At 58.9% G+C, this 22669-nt stretch overlaps 5 protein-coding genes across 5 annotated transcripts; 3 read left to right on the forward strand and 2 right to left on the reverse strand.

Annotated features, from left to right (window-relative positions):
* Positions 1–537: 537 nt before the first annotated feature.
* Positions 538–3639, forward strand: DCS_00577 (ribosome biogenesis protein; the record flags this gene model as incomplete). The annotated part of the gene is made up of 1 exon (XM_040797916.1): positions 538–3639. One exon carries the CDS (start codon positions 538–540, stop codon positions 3637–3639), a length of 3102 nt encoding a protein of 1033 aa, XP_040658799.1.
* An 881-nt stretch (positions 3640–4520) lies between these two features.
* DCS_00578 (cell lysis protein-like protein) lies at positions 4521–5916 on the reverse strand (the record flags this gene model as incomplete). Its single annotated transcript, XM_040797917.1, has 6 exons — positions 4521–5033; positions 5087–5388; positions 5450–5611; positions 5669–5701; positions 5761–5785; positions 5845–5916. 6 exons carry the CDS (start codon positions 5914–5916, stop codon positions 4521–4523), a joined length of 1107 nt encoding a protein of 368 aa, XP_040658800.1.
* Positions 5917–8505: 2589 nt separating this feature from the next.
* Positions 8506–11702, reverse strand: DCS_00579 (GTPase activating protein; the record flags this gene model as incomplete). Its single annotated transcript, XM_040797918.1, has 3 exons — positions 8506–10462; positions 10541–11148; positions 11226–11702. The coding sequence occupies 3 exons, from the start codon at positions 11700–11702 to the stop codon at positions 8506–8508; spliced, it is 3042 nt and encodes a 1013-aa protein (XP_040658801.1).
* Positions 11703–16710: 5008 nt separating this feature from the next.
* On the forward strand, positions 16711–18650 carry DCS_00580 (Major facilitator superfamily domain, general substrate transporter; the record flags this gene model as incomplete). The annotated part of the gene is made up of 4 exons (XM_040797919.1): positions 16711–16893; positions 16971–17044; positions 17115–18487; positions 18547–18650. 4 exons carry the CDS (start codon positions 16711–16713, stop codon positions 18648–18650), a joined length of 1734 nt encoding a protein of 577 aa, XP_040658802.1.
* Positions 18651–19409: 759 nt separating this feature from the next.
* DCS_00581 (Bis-triphosphatase) lies at positions 19410–20134 on the forward strand (the record flags this gene model as incomplete). Its single annotated transcript, XM_040797920.1, has 2 exons — positions 19410–19469; positions 19619–20134. The coding sequence occupies 2 exons, from the start codon at positions 19410–19412 to the stop codon at positions 20132–20134; spliced, it is 576 nt and encodes a 191-aa protein (XP_040658803.1).
* Between the last annotated feature and the right edge of the window lie 2535 nt (positions 20135–22669).

Here is a 22669-nt window from a genome sequence, read left to right on the forward strand (position 1 = left end):
GATCAGCAATTGCACAAGCCGCACCGCAAGTCCAAATCCAAGGACAAGGACAAGGCCAAGCACTCGGGAGGTACGTGCAGGGTGGAGCGCAATCATTGAACCAACCCAACCCCCGAGGCCTTCTGCTGACGACGACCTCGTCGCTCCCAACTCTAGATCCTAATCCCAAGGCCTTTGCCTTTTCCAAACCAGGCAAGCTTGCCAAGCAGGCCGCGAGATCGCAGGATGTATGTCTCACCTTCCTACCTGCCCCTTCTCTAACCAGAGAATCCTCACTGACCTGCCCTCCCCCCCCCCCTCATCCAGATCAAGGAACGACGACTCCACGTTCCCCTCGTCGACCGTCTGCCCGATGTCGCCCCGCCGCGCCTCGTCGCCATCGTCGGCCCTCCCGGCGTCGGCAAGACGACTCTCCTCCGCTCGCTCGTCCGTCGATACGCCAAGGAGACCATTTCGGACCCCCAGGGCCCCATCACCGTCGTCACGTCCAAGAAGCAGCGACTGACCTTTATCGAATGCCCCAACCAGCTCGAGGCCATGGTCGACGTCGCCAAGGTCGCCGACATCGTCCTCCTCATGATCGACGGAAACTACGGCTTCGAGATGGAGACGATGGAATTCCTCAACGTCCTCGCCGCCACCGGCATGCCCGGCAACGTCTTCGGCATCCTCACCCACCTCGACCTCTTCCGCAAACCCCAGGCCCTCAAGGATGCCAAGAAGCGGCTGAAGCGCCGGCTGTGGACCGAGCTGTACCAGGGAGCGCACCTCTTCTACCTCTCAGGCGTCATCAACGGCCGCTACCCGGACCGCGAGATCCACAACCTGTCACGCTTCGTCTCCGTCATGAAGAACCCGCGCCCGCTCATCTGGCGCAACGCCCACCCGTATGCCATCGTCGACAGTTTCCGCGACATCACCCACCCGGCCAAGATTGAGCAAGACCCGAAATGCGATCGATCCGTCGTCCTTTCCGGATATCTCCGCGGCACAAACTTTGCCGCCGACGGCCAGCGCGTCCACGTCGCCGGATTAGGTGACTTTACCGTCGCCAGCATGGAGGTGCTTCCGGATCCATGTCCGACGCCGGCAATGGAGCAGGCCATGGCCAAGGTCACCGGCAAGACCGGACGCCGAAGGCTCGATGAGAAGGAGAAGAAGTTGCACGCGCCCATGTCGGATCGAAGCGGCCTCAAGATCGATGGCGATGCCATCTGGATCACGAGGGAGAAGGGCTTCACCTTTGACCAGTCCAACGACGCCGAACGCGGCGAAGGCGAGGAGATGATGATTGGCCTGCAGGCCGAGCGGAGGCTGCTTGGTCAGACCGAGGAGGGAGTCCAGCTCTTCTCCGGCGGCGACAAGCTGAAGGAGGTCGCCGCCGACCAAGACAACGGCAGAAAATCACGGAGGAAGGCTCGATTCGCCGACCGTGACGGCCAAGACGACCAGTCAGATGTCAGCAACGACGACGTTGATGACGACGACGCTTTCGTTGGCGGCAGCGACGACGAGGATGGGTCGGATGTTGACGGCGACGAGTTTAGCGAGAACAAGGTCGGCGTCATGTTTCGCAAGGACACCGACAAGGCACACGGCGATGAGGATCTTGCCTTTGCCGACAGCGACTCGGACCTAGGCTCCATCTCCGACCTCGACGAAGACGACGACGGCGGCGACGACGACGAATTCGATTCCGACGAGGAAGCAGCCGCCGTACGGTGGAAGGACGACCTCGCAGGGAAAGCACACAAGTTCCATAGCAGGAGACGGCCCTACCACACTGGAAATTTGGCGCGGTACATGTACGATACCTCCATAACCCCCGAGGACGCCCTCAAGCGATGGAGAGGCGAGGACGATGAGCCGGTCGAGGAGGACATCGAAGCCGATTCCGACGACGAAGCCTTTTTCAAGAAATCGTCCCAGGAGAAGCAGGACGCAGCCGAAGACAGGTCGATTCCCCTATACGACTACGAGGACTTGGCTGCCAAGTGGGCGGCCAAGGACAACGTCGACGCGCTCCGGAAGAGGTTCACAACGGCATCGGCGGCAGGAGAGCATGGAAGTGACGACGATGACGACGATGGTGACGATGCCGTCGGTGACAGCGACGACGACGACGAGGGTGACGGCGTCTTCGAGGATCTCGAGGCCGATGCCGCCCCTCAGCAGCAGTCGGCAGACGATATCGCCGTCGAACGCGAAAAGAACGCGAAGCGGAAGGAGGAGCTCAAGTTGCGCTTCGAGCAGGAGGACAGAGAAGGCTTCCTCAACGACAAAGCCAATGCTCGGCGAGAAGGCGGCGACCTGCAGGAATTTGGCGAGGATCAGTGGTACGACGCGCAAAAGGCCATGATTCAGAAGCAGCTCGATATCAACAAGGAGGAGTTTGAGACGCTCGACGACGGGCAGCGGACCGCCGTTGAAGGATACCGGTCGGGTCAGTACGCCAAGCTCGTGCTCGAAAACGTGCCGGCCGAGTTCGTCGAGAAGTTCAATGCCCGACTCCCCGTCGTCGTCGGCGGCCTGACAGCTACCGAGGATCGTTGGGGCTTCGTCCAGGTGCGCATCAAGCGTCACAGATGGCACAAGAAGATCCTCAAGACGAACGACCCCCTCATCTTCTCCCTCGGCTGGCGCCGCTTCCAGACGCTGCCCCTCTATAGCATCTCCGACTCTCGCACCCGCAACCGGATGCTCAAGTACACGCCCGAGCACATGCATTGCTTCGGTACCATATACGCGCCTCTTGCCGCCCCCAACACGGGATTCGTCTGCTTCAACTCCTTCTCCCCCGACACCCCTGGCTTCCGCATCGCCGCCACCGGCAGCGTCCTCAGCGTCGACGAGTCGACCGAAATCGTCAAGAAGCTCAAGCTCACCGGCGCGCCCTACAAGATCTTCAAGAACACGGCCTTTATCAAGAACATGTTCAACTCGGCGCTCGAGATTGCCAAGTTCGAAGGTGCCTCCATCAAGACCGTCTCCGGCGTCCGCGGTCAGATCAAGCGTGCTCTGTCCAAACCCGAGGGCCACTTCCGCGCCACCTTTGAGGACAAGATTCTCCTCAGTGACATCGTCTTCCTGCGGGCCTGGTACCCGATCAAACCCCACCGCTTCTACAACCCGGCCACGAACCTCATCGGCTGGCAACCGATGCGGCTGACGGGTGAGGTTCGCCGCGACCAAGGCATCGCCACGCCCCAGCTCAAGAACAGCCAGTACCGTAAGATCGAGCGCGAGAACCGTCACTTCAACCCTCTGCGTGTCCCCCGCGCCCTGGCCGCCGAGCTGCCCTTCAAGTCGCAGATTGTCGAGGCGAAGAAGCAGAAGAATCAGACGTACATGCAGAAGCGTGCCGTTGTCCTCGCTCCGGGTTCCGAGGAGAAGAAGGCGCGGGCGGTGATGCAGCAGCTGCTCACCGTCCGCAAGGATGCCGCCGAGAAACGAAAGGCCAAGAAGGACGAGAACCGGGCGGCGTTCAAGAAGAAAATGGCCGAGAACCTCGAGAAGAAGGAGGCAAGGGAGAAGAGAGAGACCAAGGAGTTTTGGCGAAAGAACGGGAGGAAGAGGGCCGCCACCGGAGGAGACGACGACCTGGGCGGAGGCGGCGGCGGCGGCAAGAGAAGGAAGTGAGCGAGTTTCGCCAGCTGCGCTGTTCCCTGCAAATCTACTTTCTCTCATATTCAAGCATCCCTACCCTACCTACCACCTACACCCGCTGTATATATTTGTATTCAAAGCCAGAGTCCATCCAACCTTCCAACTGCGGGACAAGTCCAGAAGCGTGATGGTATTCCGACTCTCTGCTGCGTTTAAAACGCCATCCCATCACCGATCTATCTGAATATTCTGCCCCATGGTTGTGCGTGTCCCCATCGTGCAAAGGGGAAAACGTATAGATGGTCTGCACGGCAGTCGTCCCTCGTCCGGCCCGTCATCGTAGACACTTTGCAATCTCGTTGCGCTGCCGTCGGTATCCAGGACAGACACGGAAGTATCGCCGCGCAACGTCTTCTTAGCGTCATATTATGCCTACTGCTGAGAATACCTGATGCAGCCGTCGACCGGAAAAGACCATAAAAGCACACTCATACATTCTCCATCATAACACACAGAGCAGGTTATCAACTCGACGCCCCAGTTGCTGAAAGCACGTTCATGAATAGGATTAACTCCTCAGAATCGCAATCGCCAAGCAACCTCCGAACGCTTGTCCTACAAAACCCATTTCCCGCCGCCGCTTACGACTCCAAGCTGCATGGCAAGCATTGCTGCTGCATCACCGATTTTCAACTTTGTTTCGAGCGGCCCCAGCAGCCAAAAGAGTGGAGGGCAAGCAGACCGATTGCAGGGGAGGCAATGATGTCAACATGTTCTGCCCACGCCGTGCGAGTACGAACGAAGCTTGTCCAAGGAGGGTGTGCCTCGAGGACAAGGTTCAGTCATTGTCCTGCCAGGCCAGCCATGCCTTCTTCTCAGCTCGATTTCTCGTGGAACTTGTTGTGGCGGGCCACCTAGAGAGCCACCAGCGGCTGCTTCTCGGCCGCAACAGGAGCAGAATTCTTGAGGCCAGCGCCTGCTGCGTCGCCGAGGTCGGGCAGAGCGACCTTTCGGGGCTCCTCCGTCGGGGGGGCGGGAAACTCGGGCTTCTTGGCAGGGATGGGCATCTCAGTCTTCTTAGCAGAGACGGGGGGCTGGGGGCTCTTGGTGACGGGGGCAGGCTTCGTCGAGGCGGCCGGGGAGGCGCTGCGGCCACGGAGCATCTCTTGGACCTTGCCAGTGTAGTCGCCGGCATACTGCTTTCCCATGGCAGTCAACTGACCAGCCTGCTTCTGAGCAACGGTGCGGACCTGGGCGGTTTGGGCGTTGATGACATCGGAGGCGTTCTTGAGGTGGTGGTCGATGAGCTCCTTGTTGGAGGAGTAGATGAGGGGCGCCAGGAAGGCAACGGTGGTTCCGATGAGAGCGAGAGCCCAGTAGGGGACCAGCTTGACGAGGAAATAGGAGATGAAGGCAGCCATGGCCGCCTGCGAGCGATTAGCACAAGTCAAGGATGCCGTCAGGAGGAGGAGATTCCTACGGCGGAAGAAGTAGCGATGTTCTCGGCGAAGAGAATTCGCTGGCCCTCGATGATGAAGAAGTTGACAAGCTCGTGGGCGTCACCAATGATTCTATCAAGGGTCGCTCGCGAGACGGTGTAGTATCGGCGGGGACGCATCTGGGTGGCGAGGCCGTGGTTCAGGACGAGCTTCCCGGCAGCCTCGGCACTGATGGTGACGGCGAGCGTCATCCAGGACAGCTTCAAGGCCCAGCGAATGACGTCGAGGTACCTGGCGGCAAAGATGAGGGAGACGATCGAGGCATAGGCGATGGCAGAAGCACCTTGGCCGGTCAGCATCCCATAGCGGTCGCGCGTGGGGCCCCGTCAGTGAGCAGCACTTACGAGGGTTCTTCCACGACAGGAGCTCCGAGAAGAAGGAGTGGTAGTGCGTCATGGGTTGGCCATTGGCAGCAGGGACGGTGGACGACTTGCGGGAAGCGGCGAGGTTGGAGAGGTCAGCCGAGGCCTTTGCAGCTTCGTTCTTGGCATCCTGTGCAAGCGGCCCTGCAAGAGTATTGTGAGCATTCGTCCCGTCAAGGCTCGGCAGGCGAACGAACGAACCATTCGACACGTTCTTGTACATGTCAGGGGCATCTGTCTAGCGTCAGCAAGAGAAAGAGCGGCATTCCATGGCGGGTTCTGATGCCATGGACGTGGGTTGCCGATGACATGTGAAAACTGATTTCCGTCAGCGCTGAGGGGGAAAGGAGAAGGGGGTTTGGGCATCTGCGACGAACCGTACTCATCTTGGACGTGGCAGCGAATGAGCTACCGTTGACGGCCGATGTCGCGTCAAAAGAGTCAGCCATTGCAGAGTTTGGATATCCCTGAGGAAAAAGATTGCTGCGGTGCGGTGCAGTCGGTTGGTTTGTGCCAGGTGAATAAACAAGGCGAGGTGGTAGGTTCTGGTAGGTTTTCCAGCGGGCTAATTTCAGTCAGAGACCAGCACGGACGGTACGCAAGTACAGGCAAAGCAAAGCACAATTACTGTGGGGAGGGGAGGGAGGAGGGACGACAAGTGGGTGGTGGGTGGTCAGCACGAAACTGCGGGACGACGGGGGAGCTCATGGACGCAGCAGCGTGGAGAAAACCCGACGAAGGCAGAGGAAAAGAGGGAGAGGGGAATGACGAGACTGTGTCGTACCTGGAGCTGCAGATTGAGTGCGACGAGGAGATGGGGGTTGACGTGAGAGAGGAGACAATGTGAGGACGAGGATGAGGATGAAGAGGAAGAGGAGGAGTGGCCGCGAGAGAGGAAACGAGAGGCAGAGGTGTGCAATGATAGCGGATCGTTCGAGGCAGGAGTCGAATCGGGGGGGGGGAGGGCGGATTGGGGGGGGGGGGGGGGGGGCGCGACTTGTCCGCAGGTGACGCAGCTGCTGATTCTCAAGCTCGTTTCTCCTTGCCGGTGGAGAGGTAGCATGTGCGCTCGCTACCAAGCACTTACTTACTTGCCGTACGGAGTACCTACGGTGTACTTACAGTAGGCCTATTACCTTGATCTCGATGCCTGGTGCACAGTACGGCGTACGGAGTACATGTACATACGTAACACAGACACAAAACATCAAACACGGCAGAGCTGCGTGCTTGGAAATGGTGGAGGCACATATGATTCTAGGTGCCTTTTCGTCCGTGTACATGTACCTCCAAGTGCTAAGGTGTTCTCTGCTGCGGCAAGTACATGTACTGTGGGAAGGGACTGTTGCTCCGCGGCGGTACCAAGTGCGAGGTACCTGGCACGCGACACCGAGATGCTTCGTAGTCAGGGACGTAAGTACTGGGTACCGCAGAGCTAGGTACCTCCCAAGCCCCCCCACACTTCTCTCCGTTGTATCCTAGGTAACGAGGCCACAGGCGAGACGACACGACAGCCCACCCACCTGTGGCTGACCTGACCAGCGACGCAGGGGGGCCCTATGACAATTTACCACGCCGCCAGCAAACCAGCAGACAGCTTGCTTCTCATTCGTCCTGCACCAAGCAGTCGTTACTAGTATACATGTGGTTAACTATGCGTAACAGTGCAGGCAGTAATACTCCGTACAGTACGAGACTGTCGAGGGCAGATGTGGCGGTGCCCGCACTTGACACTGTGCTTGCTTGCCTGCCGGAGCTTGCTTGTACTGAGCATCTGGTGGTGGTATACATGCACTGTAAGTACTCCGTATTTGCATCGGTATGCACTGTATTACTCCCTACATGCGCGCCCATCGTGCAAGCTGCACGTACAAGATGCGCACCGAAGCTCATCAGTATTCACGTCGATCAGCAACCCGCGGCAGCACGAGGCAGCTTCTATAGCCTCTAGACCTATAGCACCGTGCATGTGCTAGGCACGCACGCTGAAAATGCATAGAGCGAACGTCATCGCCCGGTGCATGGACAATCATCAACCGTGATGATCTCATTGCGGACCGTTCGCTTCTTCGGCGAAAGAATTGGCTCGTCCTCGGAAGAGCACCTTTGAAGGGAAAAAAGACGCCCACAAGCACACACAACGTGCACACAACGTGCACACACGCGAGAGGGTGTCTCACTCAGTCAGTCATACGCGCCCATCGGCCACGAGCGCACCATCGTCATATGATGGCACCAGCAGCCCGGCCCTCCCTCTGACGCTGGCCATTTGCCGTTGGAGTGACGCTGACCGCTACAGAGGCGCACTGAATCCCTGCCGCCAAAGAATGGTCGGACGGCACGTACGTACGTAAAGTACACTGACACTGTGCACGCATTACTCGGTCGACGCACATCGCACGCGTCGCTTTTCGGGTCATGTCATCCACGGCCCATGGCCATCTCCATCTCCATGTCATGACGTGTCATGATCCCCAGCTCCCTCCGACACATGCGCCGGTTCTCACTCGTACTTGCGAGCAGCCATCGGCACCGGGTCATCCTCTTCCCCCCCCCCTCGACGTCCCAGCACCTCACGCTGCACTTGGCGAAGCTGGATCCACGTTCGGCGGCCCATCATGGTGACAAGCTGCGCGCACGCGGATGTGCGTCTCTATCGGCCATGTCCTATTGCCTATTCCCTTGAAACTCCGTGCTAAGCTGAAGCTGCTTCCTGGCCTTGTTTCCCTCGACAATCTAAGCCTGACAATGATGATACCGCAAAAGAGAGTTCGCACACATGACGCAGTCTAGGATGGCTTCCCTTTCCCCATCCAAGGCAATGGTCCCGCCCCGTCCCCCGGTATGCCGTACCTTCTTGGCCGAAATCAGATACCAACTGGCCCGGAAGCAGGGGCCTGTCGACATGGGCAACCGTCGAAACGGAACGGCGGCCGCGGGAGGAGGAACGAACTGCGCAACTGATAAATGCATGCTGTGGCAGCACGAGGCAGTCGACCGAGTATGCTCGGCCAGCTCTTTCGTGCCATCGCCCACCGTCATCTTCGCCAGCCCCAGAAGCCACCGCCGGCGGGAGTCATGGCCGACGATGCTGCTCCTGACGATTTGACCGTCTGGTCGGACGAGGGCGTCGACACGTGCCCGGCAAGCCGACCGAGAACACCGATGGCCGTCGAGGGAGTCAATCCTGCCGCCACCGCCGCCACCCCTGCCGCCGCTCCTCCCGTCGGCCCGGAGGGTTCCCCCTGAGGGAGGCCGTACGCCTTGCGGAGGGCCTCCAGTTTCTGCTTCGCCTCCTCCGCTTCTTGCTGCGCCGTCGCCTCTGCCGTCTTGGCCCGCACAAGCTCCAACAGCAAGGCTTCGTCTTGCTCGCTCGACGCCGGCGCCGCCGAGTCCCGGGACGGCGGCAACGACGACATCCTCTTGTTGAGCTCGGACGGATGGGGCGGTATTGACTTGCTACGTCCGAGCTTGAACTCCCTCAGGCCCCCGCCAACGGCCTTGCCGGTGGCCTTCCCGGTGGCCTTGCCAACCGCATCCGCATCCGTCCCTCTGCCAGGACGCTCGCTCGCCGAGCCGGCCGACCCACTGGTCCGCATCGTGTGGATCTGCTTCTCCAATCGCTGCTTATCGTGGTGAAGCGTTCGCACATGGTTGTGCCGTTCTCGAAGCTGCTCCTTCAGCGACGCCATCTCCTGTTCCGTCGCGTGGACCTGCCTGTTGAGCTCCTGGTTTTGCGAGAGCGCACTCGTCAGCTGGCCTTTGACGCTGACCAGTTCGTCCTTGAGCTGCGTTTTCGACTGCAGCGTCGACGACCGTCGCACGTTGCGCTCGTCCCGAAAGCAGCACTCGACGCGCTCCAGCAGGGCCGAAATGTCCTCGGCCGACGGCGACTCCTCGGTGCCTGGCGCCGTCGCGAGAGGAGCGTCTGCCCCGTCGACTGCGGCGACACTCTCGCCCGCTGCTTTAGACGCATCCTCGGTCGTCGTTGTCGTCATCGTCGTCGTCGTCGTCTCGTTCTTGGTTGCCGTCCTCTTCCTGAGCCCAATGAGCAGCGACCGGACCGCCTTGCCACCCTCTTCTCGTTCCTCCCGCTCCAGCTGGAGCTGGTTCAGCAGAAGAGAATGATTGCGCTGCAACTCGCTCAACGCCGTCAAGAGATCCTCGATCTGCGAATGCAGATACTTGTCGTCGGCCGGCTTGGTGCTCGCGAGCGACTTGGGGCCGACGGGCGTCGACTCGCGACTCAACGAATTCTCCTCCGCGTTGCACGACAGGTTGGTGGCGTCGGTCGAGGTCGAGCTCGTGACGCTGGCCGAGCTGGCCGAGCTGGCTTCCAGGGAGTTGAGCGTCGAGGCGAGGCTCTGCTTCGACGCGCTGCGCCGTAGCATGCTCATCGGTCGCGAAGGCGCCGAGGGGCCCGGCGTGAGCGTGCCATTCTTGACACCCGCCGACGAGGCCCAGATTCGACCGAGAAAGCGGGCGGCGGCCGTGGTGATGTCGGATGCGCGAGCGCCGTTGGTCGTGGCGACGAGCGATTCCCGGTAGCCCTGCTCCAGCTGCGCCAGCCTTTCCCTCGTCACGACGGCAGAGAGGCCGACGAAGTCGTGGACAAACTCGTCGGCGTTGTAGTGGTAACAGTCCCAGAGGCCGCGGGAGAGAAGCAGCTGCATCACGTCCTCCAGCTCGGTGCAGGCCAGCAGCCGCGACTCGTTCTTCCTCATGAGGGAGAGGGCAACTCTCATCAACGTCTCCGAGGCGCCTTCGGCGAAGATGACGTCGTAGATGCGGAAGAGCATCGGCAGCGGGCACGTGACGGCAAAGAAGCTGAGGAACCACTGCGAGACGTAGGCTGTTTCCACCTGCAGCTCGTCGAGGTGAGCCGAGAGGGCGGGGAGGTTGAGGCGGAGGAGTTCGCGGAACTGGTATATGCGAACATGCAAGCCCGAAAGGTCCGGCAGGAAGCACGCTCGCAAATCGTATCTCTCCATGAGCCTTGACGGCACGTCAGTTCAGCGTTCCCGGACCTCTCGCGGGTGTGCCGGGTGCCGGCAGACAGGGAGGGAGCCTTACCGAACGAGGACGCAGAATGCCTGCTTGTCCGGCATGTGCATCAGCAGGGGACCGACGAGGAAGGCGAGCCCTTGGCAGTAGCCGATCTTGGTGTCGTAGAGGCTGAAGGACTTGAGCACACGTCCCAGCATGCGCTGGCCGTCGCCGTCGGGGTCTCGGAACATGTCGACGCCGGGAAAGCTACGGCCGAGGTCCTTGCCGATGAGGAGCTCGTACGGGCTCGACTCGCCGCAGAAACGTTCGTACCGTTCCTCGAGGGCGGCGTCGCGGGCGCCCGACATGCTCTGCCAGACGACACCTCGCAGCGGCGGGGGGATGCCCTTGCGGATCTTGTTGGACAGGAGCGTCGGCAGACGAGCGGCCGTCTGCTGGTAGTCCTTGACGAGGGCGGCGAAGAATTCGAGGTCGGTCATGGGTGGAGGTGGAAGCATCGAGTATCGCAGGGCGGCCGGGGTCGGCCCGTGGACCATCTGGCGCAGCTGGGCCATCGAAGGCGGCCGAGGCTTGCCTGTCGCCCGCTTCTCGACCGTCTGAACCTTGACGCTCTTTGGGTTAGTAGCCAGCTTTGCATTCTCTTGTTCCAGTCGAGCCAGAAGAAGCGCGGTTGACTGCGAGCGTGTCAGTCAGTTCGTCCGGGTCTGCGAGCGAGCCGTCGTCGGGCCTTGGGTGGGTTTGGACGGCGTACATTGTCTGTTTCATCATCCTTGACCTGCTCGTCCTCTGTCTTCTCCAACTGCTCCCAGTTCACCTCCTCGTCGGCGTCGTCGGTGGAGTCGGTCTCGTCGCCATCGCCGCCGCACTCGCCGAGCTCGTCTTGGAGACTGCGGTTGGCCTGAGCCGACGGCACGGCAGCAGCCGACTGGCGGTGCGTCGCGTCTTGGCTCGTCCGATTCCCGTCCTTGCCGGCATCATCTGCGTCCGTGGTGGAGGCGGCGAGCCTGTCGGCGTGGATGCGGACGCGGGAAGCCGTCTTGGTGTCAAGTTTGAGGGTCGGAGGCTCCGATAGCCTCACCGTCACCATGGAGTCGTGCGCCATCTTCGGCGGCTTGGGCGTCTCCACCTCACGCTCGTCGACGACGATGGTCGCCAGCCCGGCAGCCTTTGTGGGAGAGGGCAGGACTTGAGCGCCCGCCTCGCCCATGGCCGAGCTCGTTGTCGTCATCGAGAGCGAGGGGCACGTCGAGCGGTGGTCGGGGACGGGAGGAAATTGACGGAACAAATCCTGACGCGGCCCGCAACCCCGGTGGGTGTGGGTGCAGTGGACGGGGAAGAATCGGATGAATTGTCGGAGCCCACCTTCCTCCACCAGGACCCCGTCGACGACGTCAAGAGGACGATGGGGTCAGGCACCGTCCTGGGTGGACAGGGAAGGCGACGGAGGAGAAGAAAGAGCTGGCGAGGCTGCAGAAAGAGACGTCGCCGAGACTTGTTCGTTTCATCGAGGGAATGGGGATCGCTGGGACAGCCCAGGAGTCGGGGCTCGTGCGAGTTTGTCGAGCGCAAAGCAGCGTCGGAAGTCGACGAAGTCGGAGGCGAAGCGAACGGCCAATGACGAGAGGAGCCCGGACGCTGGAGCGGGCGGAAGAGTTGCAAGAGTGCGAAAGGCTCCGTACAGAACCGACTGGATATCTGCAGGGGGGGGGGGGGGTTGGAGGGGCCGCTTCGGTAAGGGGATGGATGCTGTGGAGCGGGACGAGGTTCTGTGCTCAGTCTAGGTTGCAGCAGGTCCCGTCCGTCTGTCCGTCCGCCTTGTAAGAGAGGTGACGGCGATGCTCGCTGGCCTGGACGTGGTGACGGCCGACACGTTGACGAGGAGGGGTTCAAGATTCGGTATGGTAGTTCAACGCTTGGACAGTAGAGGCAGGCATCGTCCAGATTTGGCGTTGCAAACAAGGCGGTTCATGGTTCGCCGGCCAAGGTGAAGGTCCGAAGGGCTTCTTCACGAATGCAAAGCCAAGTACATGGGCAACGGCACAGGCGGGTACCGGTACTTTATGCTGCCCGTTGCGCGGCGTAAAGTCATGTAGGAGGGTGGGCAAGTTGGCAGGTACCTATACATGGCCCGGCAGGCTCGTTGAAAGTTGGCAAGTACTCCGGACTATCAACTGCAATACGGGTTCGAGCAAATACCAGCATACCGTTCAACAAATTACTGGCCAGGCCCCCTGGCTGCTGTGCAACGCCCATCTGATTGGCTGGGTTGCGCGGTGCGAAGCAGTGCGAGGATACAAGCAAGTGCCGTAGGCACCGCCTACGTGTACAAGTCCTTGGCGTGCCTCGTTGCAAGGACCTGTACCTGTATACAGTACATGTATCAGTGCGGCGTAACACGAGGGAGGGTTTATGCACTTTACTACCTACTCAGTATGAAGTGTTCCATTCATGTACGATGTGCTGTGCAACCAAGTTATCCAGTTGTAGATGCCTGTTTATTCCCTGCGTACAGTGCGGAGTACTCCCTCCCAAGTATTTCAGCACAGCTCTGGCACGACCCATCAGGAGACAGGTTGCTTCTCGGTTATTTTGTGCTGTTGGCTTTGGTCTATCATGGCCACTGGTGACCAGAGGATGGGATGAAGACATGGGCAACGACATCCACCCCGGGATAGAAACGGTGAAGGCGGGGAGCCCGAGCATGCCTTGGTTTGTTGTTCTTCCGAGGCAAGCACACGTATGCCCGTTGACCGTAGTGGGAGTAAGTACACGTATACTATTACCGTAGATGAAGTGGGTACGGGTAGAGCAAGTGCCATGCATGCACGGTACATGTACCTACGTAAGTACTGTACTGTACTTACTTGGAGGGGTGAGCACTGGCGACATGCATACCCGGCGCACGTTATTAATACTACCCGCCTGCAGCGGGCGCAACGTCTACCTGTACTTCGGTGCTTACTTACTGTAGAATGGCGCCCTATATGCCGCCCCACTACTACTAGGTACCTATCTATACATTTCTCCCAGGCGGCCTACCCTACATCTCGGTGAGAGGAGGGGGAGAGTGAATACTGGTGTTGAATGTCCCATCTACAATCCGGATCACTCTAGTTTTTGTCAGTCATGATCTCGGGCCGGGATGAAGGGCTTCCGTTCTTGTGGGCCGTTCTTGTTGAATACATGCCATTTGCACTGCCATTTGCACAGTCACGTAGCACACCCGGGCAACTGAACACTCCACGATGATTGATCGAGTACCATGAGCAAGGTTCCTTTGCCGTACACGCCTTGGTGTACTCCATGGACATACACAAGTAAGGAAAAGAAAAAACGAAACTCGTGCTAACCCCACGTAAAGGAATGGCACAAGAAGCCAAGGTATGCACTGACGTAGCAAGTTGACGAGGATACCGACAGGAACGGCCAAAGCAACGATGGGAATCAACTCGGCGAATCTGTAAGCGTTAGTTTCAGACGGCTGCATCGGCTGCGCCATCTGTTTTCATCCCACTCTCCCCCCTACCATCACGGCAAAGCCCACCACCAACACCCCCCATCAACCCATTGAACGATTTGGCAGCAGGCCTTTGGTTGATGCGGACCAAATCTCACGAGGGAATAACGTAAAAGGTACCCGTACTAGCTAGTGCTGCCATTGTGGCTCACTCGAGGAATGCCCACGTCACCCGAAATACTGGGTTAGTACCATGTCACTGGCGCATTTGGGCAACAAAACCCAGCAACAATGACATCGCTCCAGGGCGTGGTCCAGCTTCGGGGGAAACGACACGATCCGGACGACCCGCTCTTACTCGTACGGAGTTCCCGTCAAGTGCAGGTCATTGGATGATGCTCAACGCCACGAGTTCGGATATTCCAGTGGGTGACTTCCCTCTCCCCTGGGCCGGTTTGCGTCGAAAGGATGAATGTTTTCGATCCACCGAGTGGAAGTCAAGCTAGTTAGGCAGCACCCGTTGTCATGCCGAACACGTCTCATCCCACGCTTCGCATTCCCCAATCAGGGTCTTCGATGCATGGACACCCAATATCTTGGCTGCGTTCGCCTATGCACCAGGCGGCTGACTTTCAACTGCCAAAGGCCGGTCCATTGCCGTCGTATGCTGATCGACCTCCGCATCCTCGCATTCTCCTCGCTGGTCGACCGTTTTCCTGCTGCCATCCTCGACGGCGATCTCGATGGTCCCACGGATGACCTAGGCATCGTTGTACATGTAAACCTCACTGGACCCCCGACCTAGGCATCGTTGCACATGTAAGCATCACTGGACCGCTGCAACGAAGCGGATTTGGTGGCATGCCGAGAACCTGGGGCGGTTTGACCTGCGACCAAGTTTGCCAGTGTCGTGGAAGGTGGGGTGGATTGCCCTGGTAACGTGCAATCACATGTACAACCAAGTACAGTACTTACTGTACACCAAGTACGGAGAACAACGCGCACACGGGCAACGAGCCGCTTCCCAGGCTTCGTATCAGATCACATACTTGCATGCAGGTGTACTTATGTCTGCAAGTACGCCTACCCGTAGGCGTGTACACGAGAAGCGTGACACCTTAGTAATTACTTCCACACTTCCATGTACACTCCACGTACTCTGTACTCCGTAATTACGGTCCATGCAGATAATCCGGACGAGGACGAGCTTGCCTGCATACCGTGTGCGTAGTAGTATGCAGCGTAGCGGCTCCCCGGGGCTACTTGTACGGTATTAGCTGCTCTTGCTGGGCTGCACGGGTGCCAATAACGACGTCATTTCTGGTGAGTCATGTATCCCCGAACCCTCTCCTTTCGTGCCCTGCTGAAGCATCCTGACCGGCGCATCCCACCCAGGTATTACCTACCACCTAGTAGGTTAGTACCTAGCACCTGGTGCCTATCTAGCAGTACTGGCTGCAGTTGTGCCTGCTTGCTAATTTAGTACTCAATTACTTGTACAGTATGTGTACGCCTTAGGCAACCAGTACCACTACTTGCACATGTGAAGTGGTACGGATACACAGCACGTAAGTACCTAGGTGAACGGAGTACATTGCACAAGTGGGAGGGGTCGAGCAGGTGCCGCGGCGACGGAGTATTACTTGCCCGAGTCGACTGCATGCCACTTTTCGCTCAGGTACCATCTAGCTCCGCTGAATCAGGAGTTGGAGTAGCCTACGCCAAAGTTCCCATCACCTTGAAATATTTTGGGTTATTTTTACCAATTTTTAGGACATGCTCCGTCCCGAAACTCGTGGTACTACCCCATATCTAAATATACATGTACGGCACTCCGTACCTGCGAATGATTCGGCGCAGCGACACCAACCGTCCACAGCATCAGTCATGGACGAGGTCGGGGCCGAGGCTCGGATGTCAGGCGGCGGACTTGGGGCCACGTCTAGTCTCCCCATGGACGCCTAGTAACGCCTAGAATGCCTAGAAGGGAATGCTGGGCCCGAGGCCTACATGGCTCCTGGTCCGCAACTCCGCCGCTGAGGCGCCGTTGGGCTTACGGGTATTAGCAATCAACGCATGTTGTTGCTCCTTGGCTGCGTCATGGGATTGGTTTGTTTGGGTTAGACTTTTGGAAATCATCATCCACTCTGAAGAACCCCCCCCCCCCCCCCACCCGTGCGGTTGGCTGGTGGCACAAACGTCCGCTAGTGAGTCCGTCCGCCCCGAGGAATATTACTTGTACCTTGGTCCGTCTTGGGAGGTGAAGTGCAAGTAATAATGAAGCACGTAATTACTCCGTACGGAGTACAGTGGTTGTTCTCAGTACTTACTAAAGTAATAGCTGTGCTCCGTACACCTTTAGGTGGGGCGTGGCACGATTAGGGTACAGCCAAGTACGTGTACGCGTGCGGAATACTTGTAATAATTACCCTCCTTCCCTTCATCTGGAGTCGACGCCAATCGACCGACTGATATGGATCTCGGATCAGCACCAGCCTGAGACGCGACGGATTCCCTGGCGACTTCGCCTGCTCGCCTCTGCCCTCACTCATCCCGACCCGATTACTATCTTCCCTTTCCACGGCCTCCCGTGTGGCAAAGAAATGGGATCGTGGAAGCGTCCGTCGCCAATCAACTCGGTCCCGAGGCTGGTGTCGTCCTGACCTGCGCCCGCCTCTCCGCCTCGCACCCCCCCTGCTTCCTTTCCTCCGACGTTTGTTCTCGTCGACGGCCAAGCGATACGACCGCTCGTCTCGCAACGACGGAATAGTCCGACAGGATGGGTCGGTCACGCAGAATCGACGTGGCCGTGTCGCCATACCCCGTTGACGAGCCCGCAACGACGCGATTGCTTGACCCAAGCTTCGAAGAAAATGGCAGCGAGCCGCTCGGCAACGGTCGCCGCGATATCTGGAATGGGCCCCGGGATTTCGAGCAGCTCCCGTGGTGGCGCACGCCTTCTGTATGTCGCTCCCGATGACGCTCTGCAGAGGCCAGTGATGGTTGGCTGGCTGGCTGGCCGTGTCTAACGCCTAGTAGGTATTCTGGCTGCTGGGCCCCTTTGCCATCTTCACCTTGGCCTTTGGCGGTGTCATAGTACCCAAGCTGAACCTGTACGTGATGCACGGATTTCTCGATTGCGTGGGAATCGGCCATGAATGAAGCTAAAGCGGTGCAACCTAGAATTCTTGATCTCGTCTGCCGGCACTACTTTGCCGACGAGACATTCCTCGATCCCGGACGCCCCATCATCCTCGGAAGCGACAATCCCCAGTGCAGAATCCCGGAGGTGCAGAAGCATGCCGCCACCTTCATCCTCGTCATGAACCTTGTCACGGGCGGACTCAGCGCCATCGTCGCGCCGAAGCTCGGCCACCTCTCCGACAGGTTTGGCAGAACGCGACTGCTCGCCCTGGCCTCCTGCGGCGGCCTTCTCGCCGAGCTCGTGACCATCTTGGCCGCCAAGTTTCCCCACACCGTCAGCTATCGCTGGCTGATCTTGGGCGCCGCCTTTGACGGCATGACGGGATCCTTCACCGCCGGCAGCATCCTCTGCGCGTCCTACGTGAGCGACTGCAGCCCGCCGTCGAGCAAGAGGGCCGTCCACATCGGCTACATTCACGCATGCCTCTTTGCCGGCCTCGCCTTCGGCCCCCTCCTCGCCGGCTACTTTGTCAAGTGGACCGGCAGCCTCCTCTCCATCTTCTACGTCGTTCTCGGCTGCCACACCTTCTTCGCCCTCTTCGTCGGCTTCGCCATTCCGGAGTCGTTGTCCAAGAGGAAGCAGCTCGCGGCGCGCGAAAAGCACGACAAGGAGAAGCGAAGGCGCGTCGAGCGGGTGGGGTCGTGGCTGTCCACCCTTCAGAACTCGAACCCGCTCGCCCCCCTTCGCATTCTCCTGCCCACCGGGCCCGGAACGTCAACGAGGCTCCGGCTCAACCTCGTGGCGTTGGCCATCTGCGATGCCATCATCCTCGGCTCCTCCTTTGCCGCCGGGGCCGTTCTTGTCCTGTATGCCGAGTACACGTTCGACTGGGGTAACTTTGAGACTTCTCGCTTCGTCTCCTCGCTTTCCTTGGTTCGCGTCTTTGTCCTCATGGCCATCTTCCCTCTCGTCAACTACTTTGGACGAGTGCGCCCGGCAGCGAAGAAGCGAAAGCGGTTCGGCGTCATCCCCGTCGACGACAACGCCGGTGCCGATAATTTGGACATTTGGATTCTGCGCATTGCCCTGCTGTCGGAAATCGTAGGCTGCGTGGGGTACGTCTTGGCCCGGTCCGAGGCGCTCTTCTACGGCAGTGGCATGATGACGGCGCTCGGAGGGCTGGGGAGCGCGACGACGCAGGCCGTCGTTACCAAGCACGTTCCGCAGGAACGTATCGGCCAGATTCTCGGTGCCATCGGCGTCATGCACGCCCTCTCCAGGGTTGTCGGGCCCTTCATTTTCAACGGCATCTACGCGGCAACGGTGGAAAGCTTCCCGCAAGCCATCTTTGTTGCGCTCGGAAGTTTGTTTGGCGTCGCATTCCTTTGTAGCCTCATGATCAAGCCGCACAGTACGTCGTCGCCGCATCCCGCGCTGCCACCTTTGCTTATGCTAACCTCGTCGGACCAGTCCAATGGGATGAAGACGGAGCGGTCGAGACGGAGCGAGAGGAGGGCGATGTCGGGCAGCGAGCATTTGACACGACTGATGAGGATCAGGTTCGCATTCAGTGACGACATGGCACCGGTTGAACCTATACCTTTGTCCAACGGTTTAATTTTCTGCCTCGCACACGCGGCCGCGTGAAGCCGAGGGAAGATGGTGCCGTTTCCTTGACTGCAGCGGCGGCCTCTCGACGGACACACATGCGACGACAGAGGTGATGCATCGGATACAGACACGTGACGGGTAGCCCGAGTTGAGATATTGCAACCTCGGAAGAATCCAGGGGATTTCAGCACAAAATGAATAAAGTCCATCGCAAGTCATTATCCGTACGACTTTTTTTCGTGTGTAGACGTGGACGCGGGGAGGAGACCTACCTGGGTGGGGAGGCTCTACAGTATTTCATGTATTATTTTCCCCCGCTGCCAAAGACATGCTGTCTATTACTTACATCTGCTCAAGTATGTACGAATTACTGTAATTGCAAGGACGCATTTTGCAGTATTGCTTGTTCAAGTACTAGATGCAAGTATGTCCAACTATCCGAACACTGCAGTACAGTAAACTAAGCAAGTACTGATCAGCCCCACTCACGCAGCCGAGAGACATGACGCTGCACGGCATCGCAACACATCACGTCGCAACGCAACGCAACGCACTTCCGACAGATACGTTCACCGAGGCCAGCCTATGGAATTGTGAACATCTATATCGCTTGCTTCGCCTTGTTTCCTGACCGCCAGCAGGGCATGCTGTGTCGAGGAGGCCGAGCCGCGATCTTGACGACGACAAGGCCGCCGACATCACAACGGTTTGCGAGAGCCATCATGTCATCGGCAACAGACAGGCCAGAGATCAAGTTTGGCCCGTACGAGGTAACGAAGCAGGTAAGCAAGTCTTCTCTCCCTCCTCGACGCCGCAACCCCCCTTGCCAGCTTCCTCTCGTCCACCCTTCCCCTGCCCCAAGGTCTGACAACGGGGAACGAGGAGGCGCCCTCGGCGACGCCATCTCGAATGTGCTGACCAACCGGCGCAGATCTTCCTCGTCACGGCACACTCATTCGCCCTCGTCAACCTCAAGCCCATCGTGCCGGGCCACATCCTCGTCTGCCCGCGGACGGCGCACCTCCGTCTCACCGACCTCTCGGCCGCCGAAACGGCAGACCTCTTCACGACGGTGCAGCGGACGCAGCGGCTGCTCGGACGCTGCTACTTTTCACCTCCGGGCGACGTCTCGGCCGGCGGCAGCTTCACCGTGGCGGTGCAGGACGGGGTCGAAGCCGGGCAAACGGTACCGCACGTGCACGTCCATGTGATTCCGCGCACAAAGGGTGACATGGGCGCCAGCGGCACCGACGCCATCTACGACAAGATGGCGGCCGAGGAGGGCAACGTGGGTGGCGCGCTCTGGGACGTGCAAAGGAGGCCCAGTCCCGGCGGGGGGATGGCCAGAGTGGAGGACGCGCACCGCTCCGCGAGGACGGCGGAGCAAATGGAGGCAGAGGCGAACCGATACAGGGCCCTCCTGGAGGACGTGGCGGGTGGCAAGTGAGTGAGAGAGAGAGAGAGCGAGGCTGCGTGGTCCGTCGTCGGACGCCGTGGCTCTTTCCGCCATCACAACAGGATGATGCTCGCGCGCGTTTACCATGGCCTTGGCCCGATGTATCTACATGAGCTCGACAGGCAAACTCCTGCTGCCGGCTGGGGTGGCCGTCACGTAGGATGCGGGCCAGACTCGTTGTGCTGCCGTTCACCCTACACACACTCGGAAGATCTCCATCGTGTTGTCCGCACAATGTCGCACGACAGCGACATGGATGTGCATGCTGATAATTACATGTACTGTACGGCGCCGCCGGTGGACGCGTCTACGATTTCTGTGACGGCAAACTTGGGCACACAGCATGAGCGAGAGCGCAGTCATTGCTCTACAGATTGCACATGCACATTCATGGCATGCAACTATAGTAATACTGCATACGTTACAGTACTCCGTACATGCACATAGTACATGCACATACAACGCATGTACAATGCATGTACGTAGCATGCATAGTACTGTATACAGCACGTTGGCCGTGCGGGGAAATGGCCGTTGTGGTTCCCTCATTGCGGCAGAAGTCATGCATCATGATTCGGCATGATCCCTGACCGAGAGTCCGAACAGTCAGGTCGCACCATGTGGCCGCACCGTTCCATTGCCGCTTGCATGGACCGGCCGGTGCACCGATCTACTTGTCTGTTTCTTCCCGTCTCTCGAAAGACCGTCCCATTCATGCTGGACAAGAGATGAGAATCGGCCTCCCTCCTGCAGGAGACAAAAACGGCTTGTTGGGACGGGAACAACTTGGTTCTGCTTGCCCTCGGAAACGCCGGTCAAGGTGCTCGACAGAGGAAAGCGAAATGTGCAGCGACGCATTCGCCGCGTGGTACGTTGTGTCTCGGGCGATGGCGAGACAAACTCCAAGCAGTTGACGATAGAATGAGCGATGCCGTATTAGTTGGTGGCTGATGGGAGGACTCCGACCGAGCGCGGACATGTCGCAGCGGTGATTGCGGGAGCTAGCGGTGTTGGCGCAGCGCTGCAGGCCGAACAAGGGCAGCCCTAGATGTCCTGTAAGTACAGGGACCGAGTGGGCCGCGCCAGCGCCAGGGAGATCAGACCCCAGGGCCAAGCACGGGAGGGGTAATAGAGGGGCACTCGATCGCCAAAGGGCGGAGGATGCAAGTGGCACGGAAGTTGCCGCAGCGCCGCAACGGCTGACAGATCAGTGACCATCAAGCATGCAACAGCACTCCGAGTCACAAGTCGACTTGCTGCGATTGGAGCCATGCGCAAGTACGGAGTAGTTTAGGTTACGCATCCCAGTTGACCAGGAGTGAGCCAAGGTAGCTGCATGTCCCTCGGCTTGCGGAAGTGCGCTTACCTTGTCTCGCCAGACTGTCCACATTCCATTGCTCGCCTGACCCTGGATAAACTGGGCGAGGGGTTTGCTGAAAGCAGTGGGTGGCCCAGTTGGGTGGCTGCAAATGTGCGTACGTTGTCCATTCGAATTCGAGTGCCGTCATGCATGCAAATTTCGTGGAATCGGCTCTTTGAAAGAAAAAGATGGAAGGAATCGCGATGCCGACGACCCGAAGGTCACGCACCTAATGTGATGAAATATTCCACACCTTGGTGCGAAGCGTGCTCTTACTCGTCACACCTGCTGGCCGGCCGCATGATCAGCGCCACAGGAGACAAGAGTGCGAGAGAAACTTGAGGAGTGGAAAGAAATTTCCAACGCCATCTCCACGTTGATCAAAGCAGGTGCAGGTGTACTCCGTAGCTGGAGACGTAGTTGTGCTTCGTAGTCGTCCCCGAGGGTAAAGGCAGTGCCCGTTCGACCCCTGTCCTTGGCCCTGGTCTCCGTCGGCTCCTCGGACGCAACAACGAGCTGGCCAGGCGCCTACCTGGAGCCGACATCGGCAAAGATCGACGGGCTGACGCACGTATCTTTGCAGAAAACGGGTGATGCGGCGGCGATGAAGCGATGCATTCGAGCGGCCGAAGCTCTGGTGGTGCCGACGCTCCGGCACCGCCATTGGGACGCTCGTACGTACGAACAAAGGGTGTACGTACAATGGATTAATGGTGACAATGGCAGATGGTGACGTGCCGTGGACGCGTTTCGGTCACACATCTCCGAATACGTAGCAGCATCTTTCGCGGCACCGTCGGTCAAATCGAGCTTCGAAGCGAGCGGATCCGGCGAGAGCTGCAGGCGGCGATTGATGGTGCATATGGAGCAAAGTGATAGCTGAGGCTTGTACCGGTTGGCGGCAAGTTTGGACGAGAGTGAGTGCAAGGAGCAACGACGAGTACTGTAAGTACTTGGGTGTACAAGTGTACATGTGTTGTGTACTGCACGGAGCTCGGAGTAGTCTCATCCGAGAGACCACTAGGGTACAAGTACAAGTACTTGCGTGTGCTTGCTTGCTATAAGTAGGTATTTAGGAGTTAGGTGCACTGTACTCCGTAGACGCAAGCTTAGTTGTACCGTACAAGTAATACTGTACCTAGGTATGCGGAACTGCGAAGTGCATG

The sequence above is a fragment of the Drechmeria coniospora genome, chromosome 01 (genome assembly GCF_001625195.1).
Source record: "Drechmeria coniospora strain ARSEF 6962 chromosome 01, whole genome shotgun sequence".
Taxonomy (NCBI): Eukaryota; Fungi; Ascomycota; class Sordariomycetes; order Hypocreales; family Ophiocordycipitaceae; genus Drechmeria; species Drechmeria coniospora.